Source organism: Palaemon carinicauda, chromosome 18 (assembly GCF_036898095.1).
Source record: "Palaemon carinicauda isolate YSFRI2023 chromosome 18, ASM3689809v2, whole genome shotgun sequence".
NCBI lineage: Eukaryota > Metazoa > Arthropoda > Malacostraca > Decapoda > Palaemonidae > Palaemon > Palaemon carinicauda.
In genome coordinates this window covers 32,365,085-32,387,087 of record NC_090742.1, presented here as the reverse complement: position 1 = coordinate 32,387,087, position 22,003 = coordinate 32,365,085, and the positions used below count along the sequence as shown (strand labels likewise).

Sequence of the window (22,003 nt, the reverse complement as noted above, 5' to 3'; positions counted from 1 at the left end):
AAAAGAATTCTCTACAAGCTCTCTGGGCCCAGATGAAGCTGTAGAAGTCCTTCGTCAGGGTGGCGAGATGGGTCTTAGCCAAGACCATTTAGAAGCCTGGGGTCCTTGTGTCCCCGGCCATCATCTCCATTTGGACTTGAAGAGAGAGGGAGGCAGCCAGCCTCTCTTTTGTGTTCTCATCACGTTTTCTGCTTATCAGGTAATGCTTTATAAAGTCAATGTAAATACTGTCGTATGTTACCTGGGCAACTTGTAAGTTGAGTGCTTTGGTTAATTCTCTTACTACTATTATTTATTAAGTGTATTAAGAAGATATGTTCATCACATTTACCTCTCTGACTAATGTCTATTAACCTATAGTATTAAGGGCAACCTTTCGGAGTTTAGAGCTACGGGACCTGAAATTACCCCGTTTAATAAGGTATTTGTGATGGGATCAGGAAGTCAACCAGTAAACATTTTTCAATATTAAACTTACCCGATAATCATGTAGCTGTCAACTCCGTTGCCCGACAGAATTCTATGGAGGGATACGCCAGCTATCACAATACTAGAAGGGGGTGTACTTACCAGCGCCACCTGTGGCCAGGTACTCAAGTACTTCTTGTTGACACCTCCTCAATTATTCCTCTGTCGTGCTTCCGGCAAGACGTTCTGGGATACGCTTATGTTCTTGGAGTATTTTCACGACTTTGGTGAAGTATTTCTCTTTGATTTCGGCTGTCGCTTTACTGGAAACTTCTATATTAGCTTAGTTAGCTTTTGGAATTAATTTGATTAATTATGGTGACGAAGAGAGTATGAACTCTCTTTCACCTTTAAATGGCCGACCCTTCCCTTAGACGGAAGTGTTGGTGTCTAAGAGAGTATAGACTCTCTTTCTTAATTTTGCTTAACAAAAGTTATAGATTTATTTTATATCTCTCCGCCTCTTATAGGCCTCTTCGATTAACTTCCTTTTATTATAAACTTATTAAAATTAATTTTTATATTTGTTTATATTCGACCTTCCTAATAGTAGGCGGTCTTTTCTTGGTACCGAAGTTAATTAACATTGAGCCCGTCATTTTGGTTTTACCTGTTAACATATTATGCTATTTTAATGTCTTTGAAAGAATTTCTTTGATAGTCTCGTACTGTTTTCAAAGTGGAACTAACGTTTTGTTTTGTCTCTGCAGTTGTTGACGTTCAGAACGTTCAACTTGCGCTCTATCGTTACGATAGAGAAAGAATTTTCACGGTTTCACGTTGCAGTAAGAGTAACCGTGTCTAGCGTTTTGTTCATTCTTTCTTAACTTAATGGTTTTAATCCTAATAAAGGAACTTTTCATTTTGGGAAATATTTCAGTTTTTTCCTTTAACAATAATATGTTTTAACGATATATATGATTGGGCTCTTCTCTCAGGTTCTAAGTCAAGAGAGAGAGAGAGAGAGAGAGAGATAGAGACGGAGGGAGAAAGAGGAGGATAAACGTTTCATTCAAGCGAGTAACGTTGTTATCGTTTTTGCTCTTCTCCCTAGTCTCTTTAGGGGAAGAAGGTAAACGTTTCTAGAGTGATCTAGTGTTTAGTCTCTTTCCAGCCACTGAATTATTTATCTTTCATTAGATTTTTCTGTTACATTGTAATTCTGTTTTCGCAATTACTAACTTTTGAGAAAGGATAGAATTGCGTGTTTCAGGTACAAACCACTTAAAGTTTCGAGTTCAGTGAAATAAGTGCAAACAGAAAATCAAAGTGATAAGTGATTAGCGCAAAGTGTGTCAGTGTTGTGCGTGAGGGTACTTCTGTGCGCGCCAGTCGTCCTCCCAGTCCGGGACCTCTTGCAAGCTCCCAAGCCCAGGGGAGAAGCAATGTCGAAGGGCAGAAGGGTTCAGCAGGCCTTGATCGGCGCACAGAAGTATCCTCGGTGGTTGTGGGCGTGTCTTACCGAGACCGTCACTCCCACCCGCAGACGATTGAGCCCTTATTTTGCTCGTCTGCAGAAGAAATTTAGGGGAGAAAACGCTGGTCTCAGGTCTCAAGACCTCTTAAACGTAAAGTCCAGACCTATGCCAGACGTACGAAGTTAGAGTTCAACAACCCGGATGCAGTCATTGGGTTAGCTCTGACTCTCCTCAGTCATCAGTTGAATGCACTCCGCCTAAGAGGAGTAAGGTTCTGCCACAACAGAGCTCGACTGTTAAGGCTTTACCTCAGCCTACTGTAGTTTCTGCCGACCCCAAGTGGACTCTACTACAGTCCATGCAAGCACAGCTTTCGGACTTGATGCGTGAGTGTCGGGCTGAGAGTGTTGCGCCTCCGCCTCCGCCTACACTCCCTCCGCCTGTGCTCGCTCCGCCTGCGCTCGCTCCGCCTGATCGCAGTACCACCTGCCAGGCGTACGATGTTGAGCCACGTTCTGAGTTTGCTGTTCCCAGTGGTGTTCAGCCTCCGCCTTCCTTAAGGCAACCTTTACAATGGGATCAGGAGGATTATACCTCTCTTCCTCCGCCTCCACTTGCTGCTCCACCAGTGATGCAACACTCGGTTGAGGTACAACAACCTCTCCCGTCCATGAGTCAGTCTCCTCAGCTCTCGCTGCAGCGAGCTCAACCCTCCTCAAGGCAAGCACCTCAACACCTTAGCCTTGCGCCTCAGGAGCCTCAACTTGCGAGATTTTTACTGCGTTCTGCGCAGCCACTACCTTTTCGCTCTCAGCTCACACCGCAGGAACCTCAACTCGTTCCTCAGGAACTTGCTACTGCGCATCCGCCAACCACTCAGCAAGCGCAACCCTTGAGTTCAGCCACTCATGCCAGGAGTCAGCCTCCTCCACCCATGCGCCTACCTTCTGCTACTTCCTTTGATCAGCCTTTGCAGACTGAGCCTCAGGTGTTCCCTCAACAGAGTCTTGAAGAGGAAACCACAACTATTGTTGTTCCAGCTCGTTCTGACTCTGCTGTTCAGCATACCTTACCTCCATTTTCAAACCTTATGATAATGGAGGTTATTTGTATTACTTATAAAAATATATTTGTATTCCTGGCAATATATTTTTAACAATATCGCAAAATATGGCAAAAATATGAATCATGAGTTATGAATGTAAGGTATATATTATGTTGATATTAAAACCCCATGCAAGCATGCATAAAGCACTCTAGCACTGGTCATGGAATTTCTGAGAAATGTTAAACGCCATGCACACGCTCTGCTTACCTTACATGCTCTGCTTACAGCATGCTCTGCATACTACATGCTCTGCATACAGCATGCTCTGCATTCAGCATGCTCTGCATACAACATGCTCTACATACAGCATGCTCTGCATACAGCATGCTCTGCATACAACATGCTCTGCATACAGCATGCTCTGCATTCAGCATGCTCTGCATACAACATGCTCTGCATACAGCATGCTCTGCATTCAGCATGCTCTGCATACAACATGCTCTGCATACAGCATGCTCTGCATTCAGCATGCTCTGCATACAACATGCTCTACATACAGCATGCTCTGCATACAGCATACTCTGCATACAACATGCTCTGCATACCTTACCGCATGCTTCTCAGTCACACATCTTTGGTTGTTGCCAACTCACTAGACTGTCAAGCAGTTTCATAACGTTGCCTTCTAGTCTGCTGCTTTTGCACCAGTGAACCCTCACTGAGAGAACTTAGCTTTTCTAGGATATGGTCCCTGTAGATGAGAAAGTTCTTTTCTCCCTCCTTCTGATATTCCCTTGAGGACTCTGTCATTTGGAGGGAGCCTTTAGCTGCATAGCCTCCTATGGACTTTTATTTAAGCATAACATGCTTCCAGGGAAGGTAATGGTTCCACTTCAGTCGCTAATCCCGTCTGTTACCACACCTGCTCCCATAGACCTTGAGCTGTGTTACAAGACATGCAGTCCAAGCTTAGTCCTTGTTAGAGGATTTTTTGTTTACGGAGTCAATGTGTCACGGGGAAGACGTTCAACAACCAACAGAAGTGACTTGTTGTGACGCAGTGCGGCAACCTCAGCAACCCGATAAGGAGTTTTTCTGTACGACCCAGACAGTCTAGACAGATTCGGGTTGTCACTGTACTTCCTCGCTTGCCCATGATTGACAGTTCACAGACTGTGCAGCAGTACCATGATCTTGTGTCCGGCTCCGTCAGACGACTGGCTTTTAAGAGCTCCCACAAGTCGTCGCTGTCTGGAGATTTTCAAATGGACTATGGATCTGACCAAGGAACTGGGCCTCCTGGTCAATTTTGAGGAGTCTCAGCTCGTCCCATCCCAGACCATTGTCTCCTTGGGTATGGATCTTCAGAGTCGAGCTTTTCGGACTTTTCCGTCGGCCCCAAGGATCTTCCAAGCCCTAGAATGCATCCAGAGCATGCTGAGAAGGAACCGATGCTCAGTCAGGTAGTGGATGAGTCTAACAGGGACACTTTCATCGCTGGCCCTGTTCATCGTGTTAGGGAGACTCCACCTCCCCCCCCTTCAGTATCATCTAGCTGCTCACTGGATAAAGGACATGACGCTAGAGACGGTCTCAGTTCCTGTTTCCGAAGAGAGGAGGTCTTCTCTCGCGTGGTGTAAGAACAGCTTTCTTCTCAAGGAAGTCTACCTTTGGCTGTTCAGAAACACGACCGCCGTCTCCTCTCGGACGCATCAGACACGGGCTGGGGTGCGACTTTGGACGGACAAGAATGCTCGGGAACATGGAATCAGGAGCAAAGGACACTTCACATCAATTGCAAGGAGTTGTTGGCGGTTATTCTGGCCTTGATAAACTTCAAGTCCCTCCAGCTTAACAAAGTGGTGGAGGTGGACTCTGACAACACCACAGCCCTGGCTTACATCTTCAAGCAGGGAGGGACTCTTTCGTGGAAGTTGTTCTAGATCGCAAGGGACCTACTCATCTGGTCTAAAGATCGAAAGCTAACTGGTAACGAGGTTCATTCAGGGCGGTATGAATGTCATGGCAGATCACCTCAGACGGAAGGGTCAGGTCATCCCCACAGAGTGGACCCTTCTCAAGAATGTTTGCAGCAGACTTTGGGCCCTGTGGGGTCAGCCAACCATAGATCTGTTCACTACCTCGATAACCTAGAGACTCCTGTTGTATTGTTCTCCGATTCCAGACCCAGCAGCAGTTCACGTGGATGCTTTTCTGCTGGATTGGTTCCATCTCGACCTGTATGCATTCCCGCCGTTCAAGATTGTCCACAGGGTACTTCAGAAGTTCTCCTCTCACATAGGGACACGGCTGACGTTGGTTGGCTCCGCTCTGGCCCGCGAGAGAATGGTTCTTAGAGGTACTGCAATGGCTGGTCGACATTCCCAGGACTCTTCCTCTAAGAGTGAACCTTCTAAGTCTACCTCACGTAAAGAAGGTACACCCAATCCTCCACGCTCTTCGTCTGACTGCCTTCAGACTTTCGAAAGACTCTCAAGAGCTAGGGGCTTTTCGAAGGAGGCAGCCAGAGCGATTGCCAAAGCAAGGAGAACATCCACTCTCAGAATCTATCAGTCTATAGGGGAAGTCTTCCGTAGCTGGTACAAGACCAATGCAGTTTCCTCAACCAGTACCACTGTAACCCAGATTGCTGACTTCCTGTTATATCTAAGGAAAGTAAGATCCCTTTCAGCTCCTACGATCAAGGGTTACAGAAGTATGTTGGCAGCGGTTTTCCGCCACAGAGGCTTGGATCTTTCCACCAACAAAGATCTACAGGACCTCCCTAGGTCTTTTGAGACCTCAAAGGAACGTCGGTTGTCCACTCCAGGCTGGAATCTAGACGTGGTCCTAAGGTTCCTTATGTCATCAAGATTTGAACCTCTCCAATCAGCCTCTTTTTAGGACCTCACATTAAAAACTCTTTTCCTCGTGTGCTTGACAACAGCTAAAAGAGTAAGTGAGATCCACGCCTTCAGCAGGATCATTGTTTTCACATCTGAAACGGCTACATGTTCCTTGCAGCTCGGTTTTTGCTAAACGAGCTTCCTTCACGTCCTTGGCCTAAGTCGTTCGAGATCCCAAGCCTGTCCAACTTGGTGGGGAATGATCTGAAGAGAGTACTTTGCCCAGTTAGAGCTCTTAGGTACTATCTAAAAAGGTCTTAACCTTTACAAGGACAATCAGAAGCCTTATAGTGTGCTATCAAGAAACCTTCTTTTCCAAGTTCTAAGAACTCAGTTTCTTACTATTCAGGCTTCTGATTAGAGAAACACATTCTCATCTGAAGGAAGAAGACCTTGCTTTGCTGAAGGTAAGGACACATGAAGTGGGAGCTGTGGCTACTTCAGTGGCCTTCAAACAGAGCCATTCTCTGCAGAGTGTTATGGATGCAACCTATTGGAGAAGCAAGTCAGTGTTCGCATCATTCTATCTCAAAGATGTCCAGTCTCTTTACGAGTACTGCTACACCCTGGGACCATTCGTAGCAACGAATGCAGTAGTAGGCGAGGGCTCAGCCACTACATTCCCATAATCCCATAACCTTTTAACCTTTCTCTTGAATACTTTTTATGGGTTGTACGGTCGGCTAAGAAGCCTTCCACATCCTTGTTGATTTGGCGGGTGGTCAATTCTTTCTTGAGAAGCGCCGAGGTTAAAGGTTGTGATGAGGTCCTTTAGTATGGGTTGCAGCCCTGTATACTTTAGCACCTTTGAGTTGATTCAGCCTCCCAAGAGGAACGCTGCGCTCAGTAAGGAAGACGATCTTATTAAAGGCAGAGTAACGGTTCAAGTCGACTTCCTTACCAGGTACTTATTATTTCATTGTTATTGTGGATAACTGATTATATGAAATACGGGATACTTAGCTATCCTTTAATCTTGTACACTGGTTTTCACCCACCCCCCTGGGTGTGAATCAGCTACATGATTATCGGGTAAGTTTAATATTGAAAAATGTTATTTTTATTAGTAAAATAAATTTTTGAATATACTTACCCGATAATCATGATTTAATCGACCCTCCCTTCCTCCCCATAGAGAACCAGTGGACCGAGGAATAATTGAGGAGGTGTCAACAAGAAGTACTTGAGTACCTGGCCACAGGTGGCGCTGGTAAGTACACCCCCTTCTAGTACTGTGATAGCTGGCGTATCCCTCCATAGAATTCTGTCGGGCAACGGAGTTGACAGCTATATGATTATCGGGTAAGTATATTCAAAAATTTATTTTACTAATAAAAATAACATTTTATAAAAAATGTTAAGCGACTTGCCAAGGGTTGCCAGATGAAGGGTGCATTGATGAAGGATGTGATGTGTAGAGATTTCAAGCTTGCGATCAGATACTTTGAGTTTTTTACTGTGGAAAGTTCTTAGGATACTCGTGCAGTGGACTTTAGTGAAAAAATCCCTACGGTTGTGTATACTTTATCAGTAGGTAGTCGGAGATTCATGTCCAGACCCTGTTGACTAACTGTGTAGATAGTGAACCACAATGTTGCAGGGTTCTTCTTAGCCTGAAGGTTTCTTATGTACCTTGAGTGTAAAGCCTTTGTTGGGATGATAATGCTTGCAGTTTAGGTTTTGTATCTGGAATGCAATGGGATGGTAATTTGAAGCAGGATTTTTATCTTTTATACCTTTTTGTATTTTTTTGATATGTGGCTTACTGAATAATTTGTTCTTGGTGACTAGATTTGGGAGTATCAAACATGAGAATATTTATTTCTCTCAAATTATTTTTAGTATATTTATTGTGGGACTGAAGTGTAAAGAGATAGTTTTTATTTTTTTACAATACAAATTTTCTTATTGAAGTTGTAGATATATATTGATGCGTATGCAGAACATTGCCACTGGGAATATTGCCCATGTGGGGACATTTCCACTGGGTACATTGCCCATGTGGGAATATTGCCACTGGGTAAATTGCTACAGGGAATGTTGCCCATGTGGGAACATTGCTGGTGGGTACATTACCTTTATAAAAATAAAGAATATTGAAAATTAATTTTTATTAGGTTAGGTTATTTAGGTTAGGTTAGGTTTGTGGAAATATCAACGAAATATTTTTTTATTTATGTAATCTACATAAAAGTTAAATACTGTAGATGTTTAGCTTACCTTCTCCAACAATCCAATAACAGTTTAAACGATTACTAATTTCTAATTATGCAAACATTAACAAAATAGGTTGTAAGTAACATTTAACTAGTAAACTTGCTAATTATCTTTTGAATTAAAATATAAGTTAAATGTGAAGTAGCCAATTATCTTAGGAAAAAACTGGGCAATGTACCCAATGGAAATGTTCCCATATGGGGAATGTACCCAGTGGCAATGTTCCCACATGGGCAATATTCCCAGTGGCAATGATCCTAGTGGCATATTGATGTATTTGTCAACCCATTTTTTTGCAATTTGGTAATAAAATATTTGCTTTTGTTAATTATTTTTCAATACACTTCCTCCCAGAGGGTGTTTTACATTCCAGCCTATGATAGTAAGGTACTTTTATTATTGTTTTTTTATGTCCTCTCCTAATCTTCCTCATGTTTAATTATCCGAGGTTCTAGCTGGGTCCCCTTGCCCAGTGTAAAATAATAATCAAGGGGTGGTGCCCAGTGCCCGGTTCTTCTTGACTGCTTATCTTCCGCCCAGATCTCTGGGTATTCCACAGTATTGTTTTTGTGTAGTGAAAAGGTGGATTATGGCCAGCATTCGGGCACTAGGCAGACTGCGTGCTACGTCTGTCAGCAGTCCGCAAACCACTGCAATGTGTACACTGGGCCTAAAGAATGCATACTTTCAGATCCCAATTCATCTGTCTTCAAGGAAGTATCTAAGAATCATGTTATACAACAAAAAATACTAGTTCAAGGTATTGTGCTTCAGTCTTTCGTACAGCACATCAGGTATTCACGAGAGTGTTCGTTCTAGTGTCATCTTGAGCTCACAGAATCGATATCCGTCTCCCATGCTATCTGGACGACTGGCTGATTCTAGCAGACTCGGTGGTACCCCTTCTTCAACACTAAGACAAACTTCTGAAGCTTTGCCAAGATGTAGGGATCAAGGTAAACCTCAAGAAGTCCTCTCTGCTTCCCTCTCAATGACTGGTATATCTAGGTATGATAATAGACACAGAACCTTCAGAAAGTCTTTCTATCAGACGACAGGTTAGTGAGGCTCAGGAAGGTTGTAAGAAGAATTGCCAGCCCAGAGGTGGTTGTGACTCTTTGAACACCTATCGTCCATGGTCTGCCTAGTTCCCAATAGCCACCTCAGGATGCAATCTCTCCAATGGCTGTTAAAGTCCAGCTGGAATCAGTCCAACAATTCCCCGGACGTTCTAGTTCCAATGGGCCTGGAAGAATGGATGGACCTTGAGTGGTGGATAGCAGACGAGAATCTGCTCAAGGCGTTGACCTTCTCGTCCTCCCTCCCGGACTTGATACTCTTTTCAGATGCATCAAAAGAAGGGTGGGGACCCCCACATGCTGTACCACCAGCCTCAGGCCTGTGGTCAGAGTCCAAAAGGTACCAACGCATAAATCCTAGAGATGAAGGCAGCCTTCCTGGCCCTTCAACAGTTCCAACAGTTCCTGTCCGGCCACTCAGTGGTGTTGATGAGTGACAACACCACAGTACAGTAGTGGCTTACATCAACAAACAAGTCGGTACCTTTTCGTAGCCCCTATTCCATCTAGCAGTAGAGAACCTGAGATGGGCAGAAGACAACTCGGTGACCCTATCATCCCACTTCATTTCAGGCAAAAGAAATGTGCTCGCAGACAACCTGAGCAGAGCGACTCAGATAGTGGGCTCTGAGTAGTCTTTGGATCATTTAGTACCCAACAAAGTCCTGAGTTTGTGGGGTTCCCCAACTGTGAACTTGTTTGCGACATCCCTGAATTTCAGGCTCATGCTTTACTGGTCCCCAGTTCCGGACCCCAAGGCTCTCTGGCAAGATTCATTCCAACAGTGGTGGGGCAACATTGACGTTTACACGCCCTTCCCCAGTTTTGTCTGAGGATAAGAGTACCTAACAAAACCAGAGCATCGGTCAATCTCTGGATGGCTCTCATAGATCTGCTATGGCATCACATAGAATGGTTCCCAGATCTTCAGCAGCTCCTTACAGAGCTTCAGAGAGATTTCCCTCCACGACATGAGCAACTCAGCCACATGCAGACATCTTCCACAAAGCTGTAGCTCTGCTACGACTTCCCGCCTGGAGACTATCTAGCACCTCCTCACTCAGAGGATTTTTGCAACACTCTGGTAAGTGGATGGCTGGACATCTGCGACAATCATCAGCATCAGTCTACCATGCAAAGTGGAATGTCTTCTGTGGTTGATGTTGTGGAAGGGTTATCTCTCCCCTCGATACCACTATTCCAGCAATAGCGGAGTGCCTTTACACTTGCGAGAGGAAATGCTCCTCTCAGTTTTAGCCGTAAAAGGTTATCGCTGTGTCTTGAGTCTTGCCTTTAAGCTGAAAGGAGAAGATATTTCCTCCTTGCTGAAACTTTCTCTCCTCATACGAAGATATGAACTTACGTGTCCCCGATTGGAAGTGAGACCTCCTCCTTTGAACGTGGTTCTGGTTCTTCAGCCTTGAAGGGTCCTCCCTACGAACCCTTATGCCAGGCAACAAATTGCCACTTCACTCTGAAGACGGTGCTCCTACTCGCTTTGGCTTTGGACTAAAGAATTAGTGAACTTCATGCTCTCTCATATGACATTGCATATTCAAAGGTATGGGAAGAGGTAAGCCTCAACTTCATCCCTGAGTTTATTGCAAAGACTCAAAGTCTGGGGATAGCTGTCTAGATTTTGAAGAACTCTTACCTTTACAGTCACATTGCTGTTATCATGAGCACACAGCTTGTGTAGGACGCAAACCATGCATAGAACAGTTTTAGCGAGGTGTAGGGTTTCCACCTCTTATGCACTAAACACATAAAAGGGAATCCCTGGGTCTAAGCCAAAAGCCAGATTGGCAAGGACTTCCACCCTCCTAAAGGGTAGTGAACCCCTATAAATAGCATTGGTTTGTATTTAGTGATGTAATAAATAACAAATTTGGAAGTAATTAGTAATTTTCCTAACGATACAAACATGTAGACATGTAGCTATCTAAACATATTGGCTTGCTAGCACCCCTTGAAGTCCTACCTCCAAGCAAAGTGGGTGATAAACCCAGGTGCGTGACTGAGCGGGGTAGTTACTACCCGACCCCCCACCCCCACCCCGCTAACTAACGGGTGGGTGGTTAACCCTCGCTAAAAATCTAATGTCTTATCTTTTAGCTTCGCCGAAAGTAATACCCCTATAAATACCTACAGGTTTGTAACATTAGGAAAAATACAATTTTCAATATTAAACTTACCCGATAATCATGTAGCTGTCAACTCCGTTGCCCGACAGAATTCTACGGAAGGGATACGCCAGCTATCACTATACTAGAAGGGGGTGTACTCACCAGCGCCACCTGTGGCCAGGTACTGCAGTACTTCTTGTTGACACCACCTCAATTTTTCCTCTGTCGTGCTTCCGGCAAGACGTTCTTGGATACGCTTATAATTTTGGAGTATTGTTCACGGTTTTTGGTGAAGTATTTCTCTAAGATTTCAGCTTTCGCTATACTGGAAACTTTTCTATTAGCTTAGATAGCTTTTATTTTCCTTTGATTCAAGATGTCCGACCTTTCACAAGCCCCACCCCATAGACGATGTAGGTCTTGTAATAGGCGTATTCCGAAGGCCTCGGTTGATCCTCACACCGCTTGTTCCGACTGTAGGGAAAGACCCTGTCAGTTGGAAGATCGATGTGAGGAATGCGCCGGACTTTCGGAACTTGAGTTTGTTCGATTCCTTAAATATTCAACTAAGTTAGAGAGAGAGAGAGTTAGGAGGAGTTCTTCTCGCTCTTCACTTTTTTCCTCACCTCATGATCCTCAACCTTTTCCTCCCCCTGTAGTGGCTACCCCCGAACCTACTATTTGTGCTCAGCCTGATATGTCCGATGTTTTGCGTGCCATTCAGGCTTTAGGTGACAAAGTGGAATCGGTAGTTAGTGACCATAAGTCTCTCTTGGCAGACGTCAAAGAGCTTAAGGTCAAAAGTGCAGTGGGAGGTGGTAGTGCCAGTGCTGTGCCAAGTGCTAGTGTCAGTGCGGTGCCAAGTGCTAGTGTCAGTGTCAGTGTTGTGCGTGAGGGTACTTCTGTGCGTGCCAGTCGTCCTCCCAGTCCGGGACCTCTTGCAAGCTCCCAAGCCCAGGGGAGAAGCAATGTCGAAGGGCAAAAGGGTTCGGCAGGCCTTGATTGGCGCACAGAAGTATCCTCGGTGGTTGCGGGCGTGTCTTACAGAGACCGTCACTCCCACCCGCAGACGATTGAGCCCGTATTTTACTCGTCTGCAGAAGAAATATCGGGGAGAAAACGCTGGACTCAGGTCTCTAGACCTCTTAAACGTAAAGTCCAGACTTCAAGAGTTCTACAACCCGGATGCAGTCATTGGATTAGCTCTGACTCTCCTCAGTCATCAGGTGACTGCACACCTCCTAAGAGAGGTAAGGCGATGCCTCAGCAGACCTCATCTTCTGTTAAGGCTTTGCCTCAGCAGACCTTAGCGTCTGTTGACCCCAAGATGACTTTGCTGCAGTCCATGCAGTCACAGCTTGCGGTCTTAATGCGTGAGTTTCAGGCTGAGAAGGTTACACCTCCGCCTGTGAGCGCTCCGCCTCACCGCAGTCCAGTCTGCCAGGCGTACGAAGTTGAGGTTCCTCAGGCTACCTTACCGCGTTCGGAGTTGCCAGTTACCAGCGGTGTGCTGCAACCTCCACCTTCCTTAAGACAACCTCAACAATGGGAACAGGAGTCTTATGCCTTACTTCCTCCTCTTCCTCTTGCGGTTAGACCATCGAGGCAGCAACCTCTTGAGGTACGACAACCTCTTCCATCCATGAGGCAACCACCTCAGCCCTCGCTGCAGCGACCTCAACTTTCCTCAAGGCGAGAGCCTCAACTCTTGAGGCTAGCACCTCAGGAACCTCAACTCGTGAGACAGGAACTGAGTTCTGCGCAGCCACTACCTCAACTCTCGCAGCTCACACCTCAAGAACCTCAACTCGGGAGTCAGGAACCTGCTACTGCGCATCCACAACCCTTGCAGCAAGCGCAACACTTGAGACAGGAAGCTCATGCTAGGAGTCAGCCGCCTCAACCCATGCACCTACCTTCCTCTACACTTCTTGACCAGTCTTTGCAGCCTGATCCTCAGGTTTTAATTCAGCAACAGAGACTTGAGGATGAAACCGCAAGTGTTTATGCACCCGCTTGTCAAGATTCTGCTGTTCAGCATACCGCTGTTACCTTACCTCTCACTTCGCTACACTCTGGTGATGAGGTTTCTGAGGAGGAAGCTGCGCACCTTGATCCCTCTTCGGACGTGGAGGAACCCAAGTCTTCTCCTCTACCCATTGACTTTCGTAAGGTCCTGGCTCTTTTCAGAGAGGTATACCCGGACCATTTTGTTTCTGCTACCCCCCGCTCTCCTCCATCTGAGTTTTCGCTGGGCATGCAACCTGTTAAGTCGGCCTATACTAAGCTCGTCTTTGCTAGATCCTCTAAGAGAGCTTTAAGAATATTAGGGGATTGGTTGCAGTCCAAACAGCAACTAGGGAAGACTTCCTTTATGTTCCCACCTACTAAGCTGACTTCTAAGGCGGGCGTATGGTATGCCACAGGAGAGGAACCAGGCTTGGGAGTCCCTGCCTCTGCCCAGGCTGACTTCTCAAGTTTGGTCGACTCTCCTCGTAGATCAGCGATGAGGCGCTCTAAGGTCTGCTGGACCTTTTCCGACTTAGACCACTTCTTAAAGGGGGTATTTCGTGCCTTTGAGATTTTCAATTTTCTTGACTGGTGCCTGGGAGCCTTGAGCAAGAAGACCACCCCTGCGGACAAGGACTCAGCCATGCTTATAATGTCCTGCATGGATAAAGCAATTCGGGATGGGTCCGGCGAGCTTGCTTCAATGTTTGTGTCAGGAGTTCTTAAGAAAAGGGAGCAACTTTGCACTTTTCTTTCTTCTAGCATCACACCTTGTCAAAGGTCTCAACTCCTTTTTGCTCCGCTTTCTAAGTTCTTGTTCCCCGAAGAGCTTATCAAGGATTTGTCTGCGGCCCTGATTCAGAAGGACACTCATGATCTTGTGGCCTCTTCAGCTCGTAAGGCTAAGGTTGCTCCCTCAGTTCCCAGAACTTATCGCACCCCAGTGGCCGATACTCTTGCTACAAGGTTTATTCCGCCCTTTCGTGGCAGAACCCCCAGCCGAGGAAGCTCCCGTCCAGACTCTTCCAGGAGCAGGTCTAGGAAAGGTCCCAAGACTTCAAAAGGCAAACACTGACTCTCCTCCTCTCCAGACAGCAGTAGGAGCCAGACTCAAGACCTTCTGGCAAGCTTGGGAAAGAAGAGGTGCAGACGCCCAGTCTGTCAAGTGGCTAAGGGAGGGTTACAGGATACCATTCTGCCGCAAACCCCCTCTGACCACTTCTCCCATCAACCTCTCTCCCAACTGCAAGGAAAAGGACAAGAGGCTAGCGTTACACCAGGAGGTGTCGCTCCTGTTACAGAAGAAGGCAGTGGTTATAGTCCGGGACCATCAATCCCCGGGCTTCTACAACCGTCTCTTTCTGGTGGCCAAGAAGACAGGAGGCTGGAGACCGGTGCTGGACGTCAGCGCGCTCAATGCTTATGTCACCAAGCAGACGTTCACTATGGAGACGACGAAGTCGGTCCTAGCAGCGGTCAGGCAGGAGGACTGGATGGTCTCGTTGGATCTGAAAGACGCTTACTTTCACGTTCCTATTCATCCAGACTCCCAACCTTTCCTGAGATTCGTTTTTGGAAAGGTTGTGTACCAATTCCAAGCCCTGTGTTTTGGCCTAAGCACAGCTCCTATGGTGTTTACGCATCTGATGAGGAATATTGCAAAATTCCTCCACTTATCGGACATCAGAGCCTCCCTTTATTTAGACGACTGGCTGTTAAGAGCCTCCACGAGTCGTCGCTGTCTGGAGAGTCTCAACTGGACTTTGGACTTGATCAAGGAACTGGGTCTATTAGTCAACTTAGAAAAGTCCCAGCTCATTCCCTCCCAATCCATAGTTTACCTGGGAATGGAGATTCGGAGTCAGGCTTTTCGGGCTTTTCCATCGGCCCCAAGGATAAGCCAAGCCCTAGATTGCATCCTGAGCATGCTGAAGAGGAACAGTTGCTCGGTGAGACAGTGGATGAGTCTAACAGGGACCCTGTCATCGTTAGCCCTGTTCGTCGAGTTAGGGAGACTCCACCTCCGCCCTCTCCAATTCCATCTAGCAGCTCATTGGGACAAGGACTTGACGCTCGAAGCAGTCTCTATTCCTGTCACCAAAGAGATGAAGACCACTCTCTTGTGGTGGAAGACCAACCTCCTTCTCAAGGAGGGCGTATCGTTAGCGATTCAGACCCCCAATCTTCATCTCTTCTCGGATGCATCAGACTCGGGCTGGGGCGCGACCTTGAACGGACAGGAATGCTCGGGAACATGGAACAAGGAACAGGAAACGCTCCACATCAACTGCAAGGAGCTGCTGGCAGTTCATATGGCCCTAATGAACTTCAAGTCCCTCCTGCTAGGCAAGGTGGTGGAGGTGAACTCCGACAACACCACAGCCTTGGCTTACATCTCCAAGCAGGGAGGGACCCATTCGAGGAACCTGTACGAGATAGCAAGGGACCTCCTCATTTGGTCAAGAAGTCAAAACCTCACTCTGGTAACGAGGTTCATTCAGGGCAACGTGAACGTCTCAGCAGATCGCCTAAGCAGAAAAGATCAAGTCATCCCCACGGAATGGACCCTTCACAAGAGCGTGTGCAACAGACTTTGGACCTTGTGGGGTCAGCCTACGATAGATCTGTTTGCCACCTCCATGACCAAGAGGCTTCCTTTGTACTGTTCCCCAGTTCCAGACCCAGCAGCAGTTCATGTGGATGCTTTTCTGCTGAATTGGTCCCATCTCGACCTTTACGCATTCCCACCGTTCAAGATCATCAACAGAGTCATTCAGAAGTTCGTCTCGCACGAAGGGACACGGCTGACGCTGGTTGCTCCCCTTTGGCCTGCAAGAGAATGGTTCACAGAGGTACTACAATGGCTGGTCGACGTTCCCAGGACTCTCCCTCTAAGAGTGGACCTTCTACGTCAACCTCACGTAGACAAGGTACACCCAAACCTCCACGCTCTTCGTCTGACTGCCTTCAGACTGTCGAAAGATTCGCTAGAGCTAGAGGCTTTTCGAAGGAGGCAGCCAGAGCGATTGCCAGAGCAAGGAGGGTATCCACTCGTAGAGTCTACCAATCCAAGTGGGAAGTCTTCCGAAGCTGGTGTAGAGCCAATGCAGTTTCCTCTACCAATACCTCTGTAACCCAAGTAGCTGACTTCCTATTACATCTAAGGAATGAGAGATCCCTTTCGGCTCCTACGATTAAGGGGTACAGAAGTATGTTGGCTTCAGTTCTCCGCCACAGAGGTTTGGACCTTTCTTCCAACAAGGACCTTCAAGACATCCTTAAATCTTTCGAGACTTCTAAAGAACGTCGTTTATCCACTCCAGGCTGGAATCTAGACGTAGTCTTAAGGTTCCTTATGTCTCCTAGGTTCGAACCTCTCCAGTCAGCTTCCTTCAAAGACCTTACCCTCAAGACTCTTTTCCTCGTCTGCCTTGCAACAGCTAAAAGAGTTAGTGAGGTTCACGCCTTCAGCAAGAACATTGGGTTCACATCCGAATCTGCAACATGTTCTTTACAGCTCGGATTTTTAGCTAAGAATGAACTTCCTTCACGTCCTTGGCCTAGATCGTTTGAAATACCTAGCCTTTCCAACATGGTGGGTAACGAGCTAGAAAGAGTTCTTTGCCCTGTCAGAGCTCTGAAATATTATCTTAATAGGTCAAAACCTATACGAGGACAGTCAGAAGCCTTATGGTGTGCAATCAAGAAACCTTCGATGCCTATGTCCAAAAACGGAGTTTCGTATTATATAAGGCTTCTGATTAGAGAAGCCCATTCTCACATGAAGGATGAAGACCTTGCTTTGCTGAAGGTAAGGACCCACGAAGTGAGAGCTGTAGCCACTTCGATGGCCTTTAATCAGAACCGTTCTCTGCAGAGCATTATGGATGCAACTTATTGGAGGAGCAAGTCAGTGTTTGCATCATTTTATCTTAAAGATGTCCAGTCTCTTTACGAGAACTGCCACACCCTGGGACCATTCGTAGCAGCGAGTGCAGTAGTAGGTGAGGGCTCAGCCACTACATTCCCTTAATCCCATAACCCTTTTTTAACCTTTCTCTTGAATGCTTTTATTGTTGTTTTTTGGGTTGTTACGGTAGGCTAAGAAGCCTTCCGCATCCTTTTTTGATTTGGCGGGTGGTCAATTCATTCTTGAGAAGCGCCTGGGTTAGAGGTTGTGTAGAGGTCCTTTAGTATGGGTTGCAGCCCTGTATACTTTAGCACCTTAGAGTTGATTCAGCCTCCTAAGAGGAACGCTGCGCTCAGTAAGGAAGACGAACTTATTAAAGGCAGAGTAATGGTTCAAGTCGACTTCCTTACCAGGTACTTATTATTTCATTGTTATTTTGAATAACTGATTATATGAAATACGGGATACTTAGCTATCTTATAGTCATGTACACTGGTTTTCACCCACCCCCCTGGGTGTGAATCAGCTACATGATTATCGGGTAAGTTTAATATTGAAAAATGTTATTTTCATTAGTAAAATAAATTTTTGAATATACTTACCCGATAATCATGATTTAATTGACCCACCCTTCCTCCCCATAGAGAACCAGTGGACCGAGGAAAAATTGAGGTGGTGTCAACAAGAAGTACTGCAGTACCTGGCCACAGGTGGCGCTGGTGAGTACACCCCCTTCTAGTATAGTGATAGCTGGCGTATCCCTTCCGTAGAATTCTGTCGGGCAACGGAGTTGACAGCTACATGATTATCGGGTAAGTATATTCAAAAATTTATTTTACTAATGAAAATAACATATTACTAACAAATTTTTCATATTGCTTAAAATTTGTGATTTTCTATCAATTTAATTGATATTTGAATTTTGCTGTATTCGTTTTCATTTTCTTGACAGTGGAGAATTACACAAAAGGTGAAAATGTAGAGGCTGAGGCTGAATGGAATATACCAATATTAGAGGATACTACCATTCGACTTGACATTAGCCCAAGCACCAAGATACGAGATGCAATAACTATAGCCCTTGAAAAGTGAGTTTAGATTTGATTTTGTAGTAGTTTTCTTTACTTTATATTTTTAAATATTTAACTTAGCCGGTGAATATATAGCTGCAACTCTGTTGCTCGACAGACAAAAAACTGTACAAAAAAACTCGCTAGCGATCGCTATACAGGTTGCGGGTGTGCTCATCAGCGCCAACTGTCGGCCAGATACCAAACTCTATGTAAACAAAGACTCAATTTTCTCTCTGTCGACGTGTCGACAAGACGTACTTTACTCGCTGTTGAAACCTGGAGTTTTCCCATCATCTTTGGTGAAGTACTATATTCTGGTTTGAGCTTTCGCAGTGCAGGTGTTTTATCTTCATCTTAAATCTTGAACTCGTTTTGGATAGATTTAATTTTTGGTGACAAAGAGAGTATGGACTTTCTTTGACTTTTAAATGGCCGACCCTTCCCTTAGACGGAAGTGTGTTTAGGCTTTTAGTAATTATCTTATCACGTTATAAATTAATTATAGATTTTCCTCTTCGATTAACTTTCCATTTATAATAAACATAAAAAATAAATTTTAATGTTTTGTTTATATGCGACCTTTCCTGAGAGTAGGCGGTCCTAACTTGGAAACCGAAGTTAATCAACGTTGAGCCCTTTAAATCGTAAATAGCTTTTAAAGAGCTAAGGATTTAAAACTTTTTAAATGAAATATTTTATGAAAGAATTTCTTTGAATAGTCTTCGTACTGTTTTCAAAGATGAACTAACGTTTAGTTTATTTATGCTACGCAGTTTGCGCTCTATCGTTACGATAGAGAGAGAGTGTATCACGGTTTCACTTTGCAGAAAGAGTAAATCGATTCTGACGTTTTGTTCATTCTTTCAAAGCTTAAATGTTTTAAATTCTATTTTAAAGGAACTTTTTAATTGAAAAACCTTTCAGTTTTTTCCTTTGGTCAAATAACATGTTTTTTTTGACGAAACGTAATTGGGCTCTTCTCTTAGGTGCGAAATCAAGAGAGAAAGAGAGAGAGATATAGAGACGGAGGGAGAGAGAGGAGAGAAAACGTTCCGTTCAAGCGGGTAACGTTGTTCTCGAGTTACTCTCGTCCCTAGTCTCTGTACGGGGAGAAAGGATAAAACGTTTTTAGTTTTATTCTCGTCCCCAGGCAATGTACGGTGAGAGATTGAAAACATAGTTTTGAATGAACTAGTGTTTATTCTCTTCCCCAACCACTGAATTTTTTTATCTTAAAAGATGTTTACTGTTTTTTTGCTGGTATTAATATGCTTGCATTATACGCCTGATTTCGCATTTACTACCTTTTGATGAGGGTAGAATTGCGTGCTTCAGCCAGAAATCAGTAAAAGGTTCGATTTCAGTGTAATAAGTGCAAAACAGAAAATCGTAGTGATAAAGTGATATTGCGCAATGTGTTACAGTGTTGCGTCCGAGGGTTCGTCTGTTCGTGCCTGTCGTTCACCTAGTCCGGGACCTCTTGCAAGCTCCCAAGCCCAGGGGAGAAGTAATGTCATACGACTTATGGGTTCGAGAGGCCTTGATCAGCGAACAGACGTTTCCCTCTATGGTATCGGGTGTATCTTACCAAGATCTCCCCTACCATAAGGCGAGAGAGACGTTTTTCTCCTCGTCATCCGAAGGCTTTTCGCATAAGAAACCTGTAACAAGGTTTCGAGACCCTTAAGCGAAAGTCAGTCCTTTCAGGACAGGTCCAGCGTCCTGGTTGCAACCATTAGGACAGCTCTGACCCTATGCAGTCATCGGAAAACTGCTCGCCGCCTAACAAAAGCGTAACACAGACTCCGAGAGTCTTTTTTGTTGGCAAAGTGTTGCGGTCACAGACGTTACCCTCGTCTCTTACCGCAACCATTTCCGTGGATCCTTAATGGGTTGTACGGCAAGACATGCAGTATATGCTGGCCTCCCTTATGGAAGACTATTCTGCCGATTAGTCCGTTGAGTCTAGCCGTTTATCTCATCGATATCCTGGCTTTCAGCCAACCTAACGTTCCTTTGTGCATCCTGTTGACGTTGGCGTAGCTAAGTCACGTCAGTCAGGTTGTTTAGAACCACACTCGATGCGGTCTCGTGTGGATTTTCAGCCACATTTGGACGTTAGGCCACTTGCTGATGCTCCTGTTGACGTTCAGGACGTTCGCTAACAATCGGAGTTGACTTGTTTTGACGCTGTGCGTCAACCTCCGCATTCTAGAGTTGTTTTGACTGCTCAGTCTAGACAGTCAAAGCAGTCTCGAGTGGACGCTGTGCGTCCTCACGCACCTGTTGTTGTTGACAGTTCAGTTGTTGACAGTTCACAGACTGTCAAGCAGTTACATGAGGTTGCGTCCTGGTCCGCTACTAATGCACCAGTGTGTGTGGACTCTGCTTGTAAAGCATTGCCACCACGGTAGGTCTCTCCCTTGCTTGAGACTCAGCTTTTATCGGACAAGGTTCCTTTAGATGAGGAAGTTGCTGTTCCCCCTCCTACTGATATTCCCTTGAGGACTCTGTCAGACGGAGAGGAGCCTAAAGCTGCTTAGCCCGGATCTTTTTGTAACTGCTGCTCCTCGTTCGCCTAAACGTCAGAGCTTACACTAAGCCTAGCTACTTCGAAGCCGTTGTTTATAAGCTAGTGCTCTCTCGCTCTCCTAGAGAGCTTTACGTCTGCTAGGCGACTGGTTTATCACCAGGAGGAGTTTGGGGGATACAGCCTTTGCTTTCCCTTCTTTTAAACTGGTTTTTAGAGCGAGAGTCTGATATGACACGAGAGAAGTTCTCGGCTTGGGAGTTCCTGCCTCTGCCCAGATAGACTTCTAAAATCTCGTAGACTCTCCCTGGCGCCTGGCCAGGAGACGCTCCAAGTTTTTTACAGGTCAACTTCACAGCTGTTTTCGAGCCTTTGAAGTTTTGCTGTACAATTATGTCATGCATAAACAAGGCTTTCAGGGATGGAAAGCAGTACCGCCTCAGTCGCTAACCCCGTCTGTTGCCGCACCTGCTCCCGTAGACCCTAAATGGGCTTTGCTGCAAGACATGCAGTCCAAGCTTGCGTCCTTGATAGAGGACTTTAATGCGGAGAACGTTGCTGCTGAACCTTCTGGCCATCAACCTTCCAACCGGTCGGTTGTGCGTCCTGTTGACGCTGAGGTAACCTTCTCGCGTCTACCAGTTGAGGTGGTTCCTCCACCGATGCGACCCAGTGTGGGTTGCCAGCCGCACGTTGACGTTAAGCGACGCTCGGAGGTGGTTGTTGACGTTCAGGACGTTCAACAACCATCAGAGGTGACTTGTTTTGACGCGGTGCGTCAACCTCAGCAACCCGGTATGGTGTTGACTGCACAACCCAGACGGTCTAGACAGTCTCGGGTGGACGCTGTGCTTCCTCGCGCACCCATGGTTGTTGACTGTTCACAGACTGTGCAGCAATTCCATGACGTTGCGTCCGGCTCCGTCACGCATGCACCAGTGCGACCGAACTCAGCGAGCCAGACGTTACCCACTCCGTTGCCGTTTCCTCAACAGTTTTCGGATGAGGAACTATCTGATGAGGACGTTGCTGAACAACAAGACGATCAGCCCCCAGAATAGATCAAGCCCTGCTATCCATCCAGAAGATGCTGAAGAAGGAACGCTGCTCAGTCAGGCTGTGGATGAGTCTGGTGGGGACGCTGTCATCCCTGGAACAGTTTGTATCACTAAGAAGACTACACCTCCGTCCTCTTCAATACCATCTGGCTTTTCACTG

At 45.9% G+C, this 22,003-nt stretch overlaps 1 protein-coding gene across 1 annotated transcript in view; it reads left to right on the top strand.

Annotated features, from left to right (window-relative positions):
• Positions 1-22,003, top strand: part of LOC137657037 (ribonuclease P protein subunit p25-like protein) — an 88,216-nt gene that overhangs the window by 3,763 nt on the left and 62,450 nt on the right. Inside the window, exon 2 of the mRNA XM_068391396.1 lies at positions 18,135-18,270. Within this exon, the coding sequence (XP_068247497.1) occupies positions 18,135-18,270 (136 nt within the window). The remainder of the gene's footprint in view (positions 1-18,134; positions 18,271-22,003) is intronic.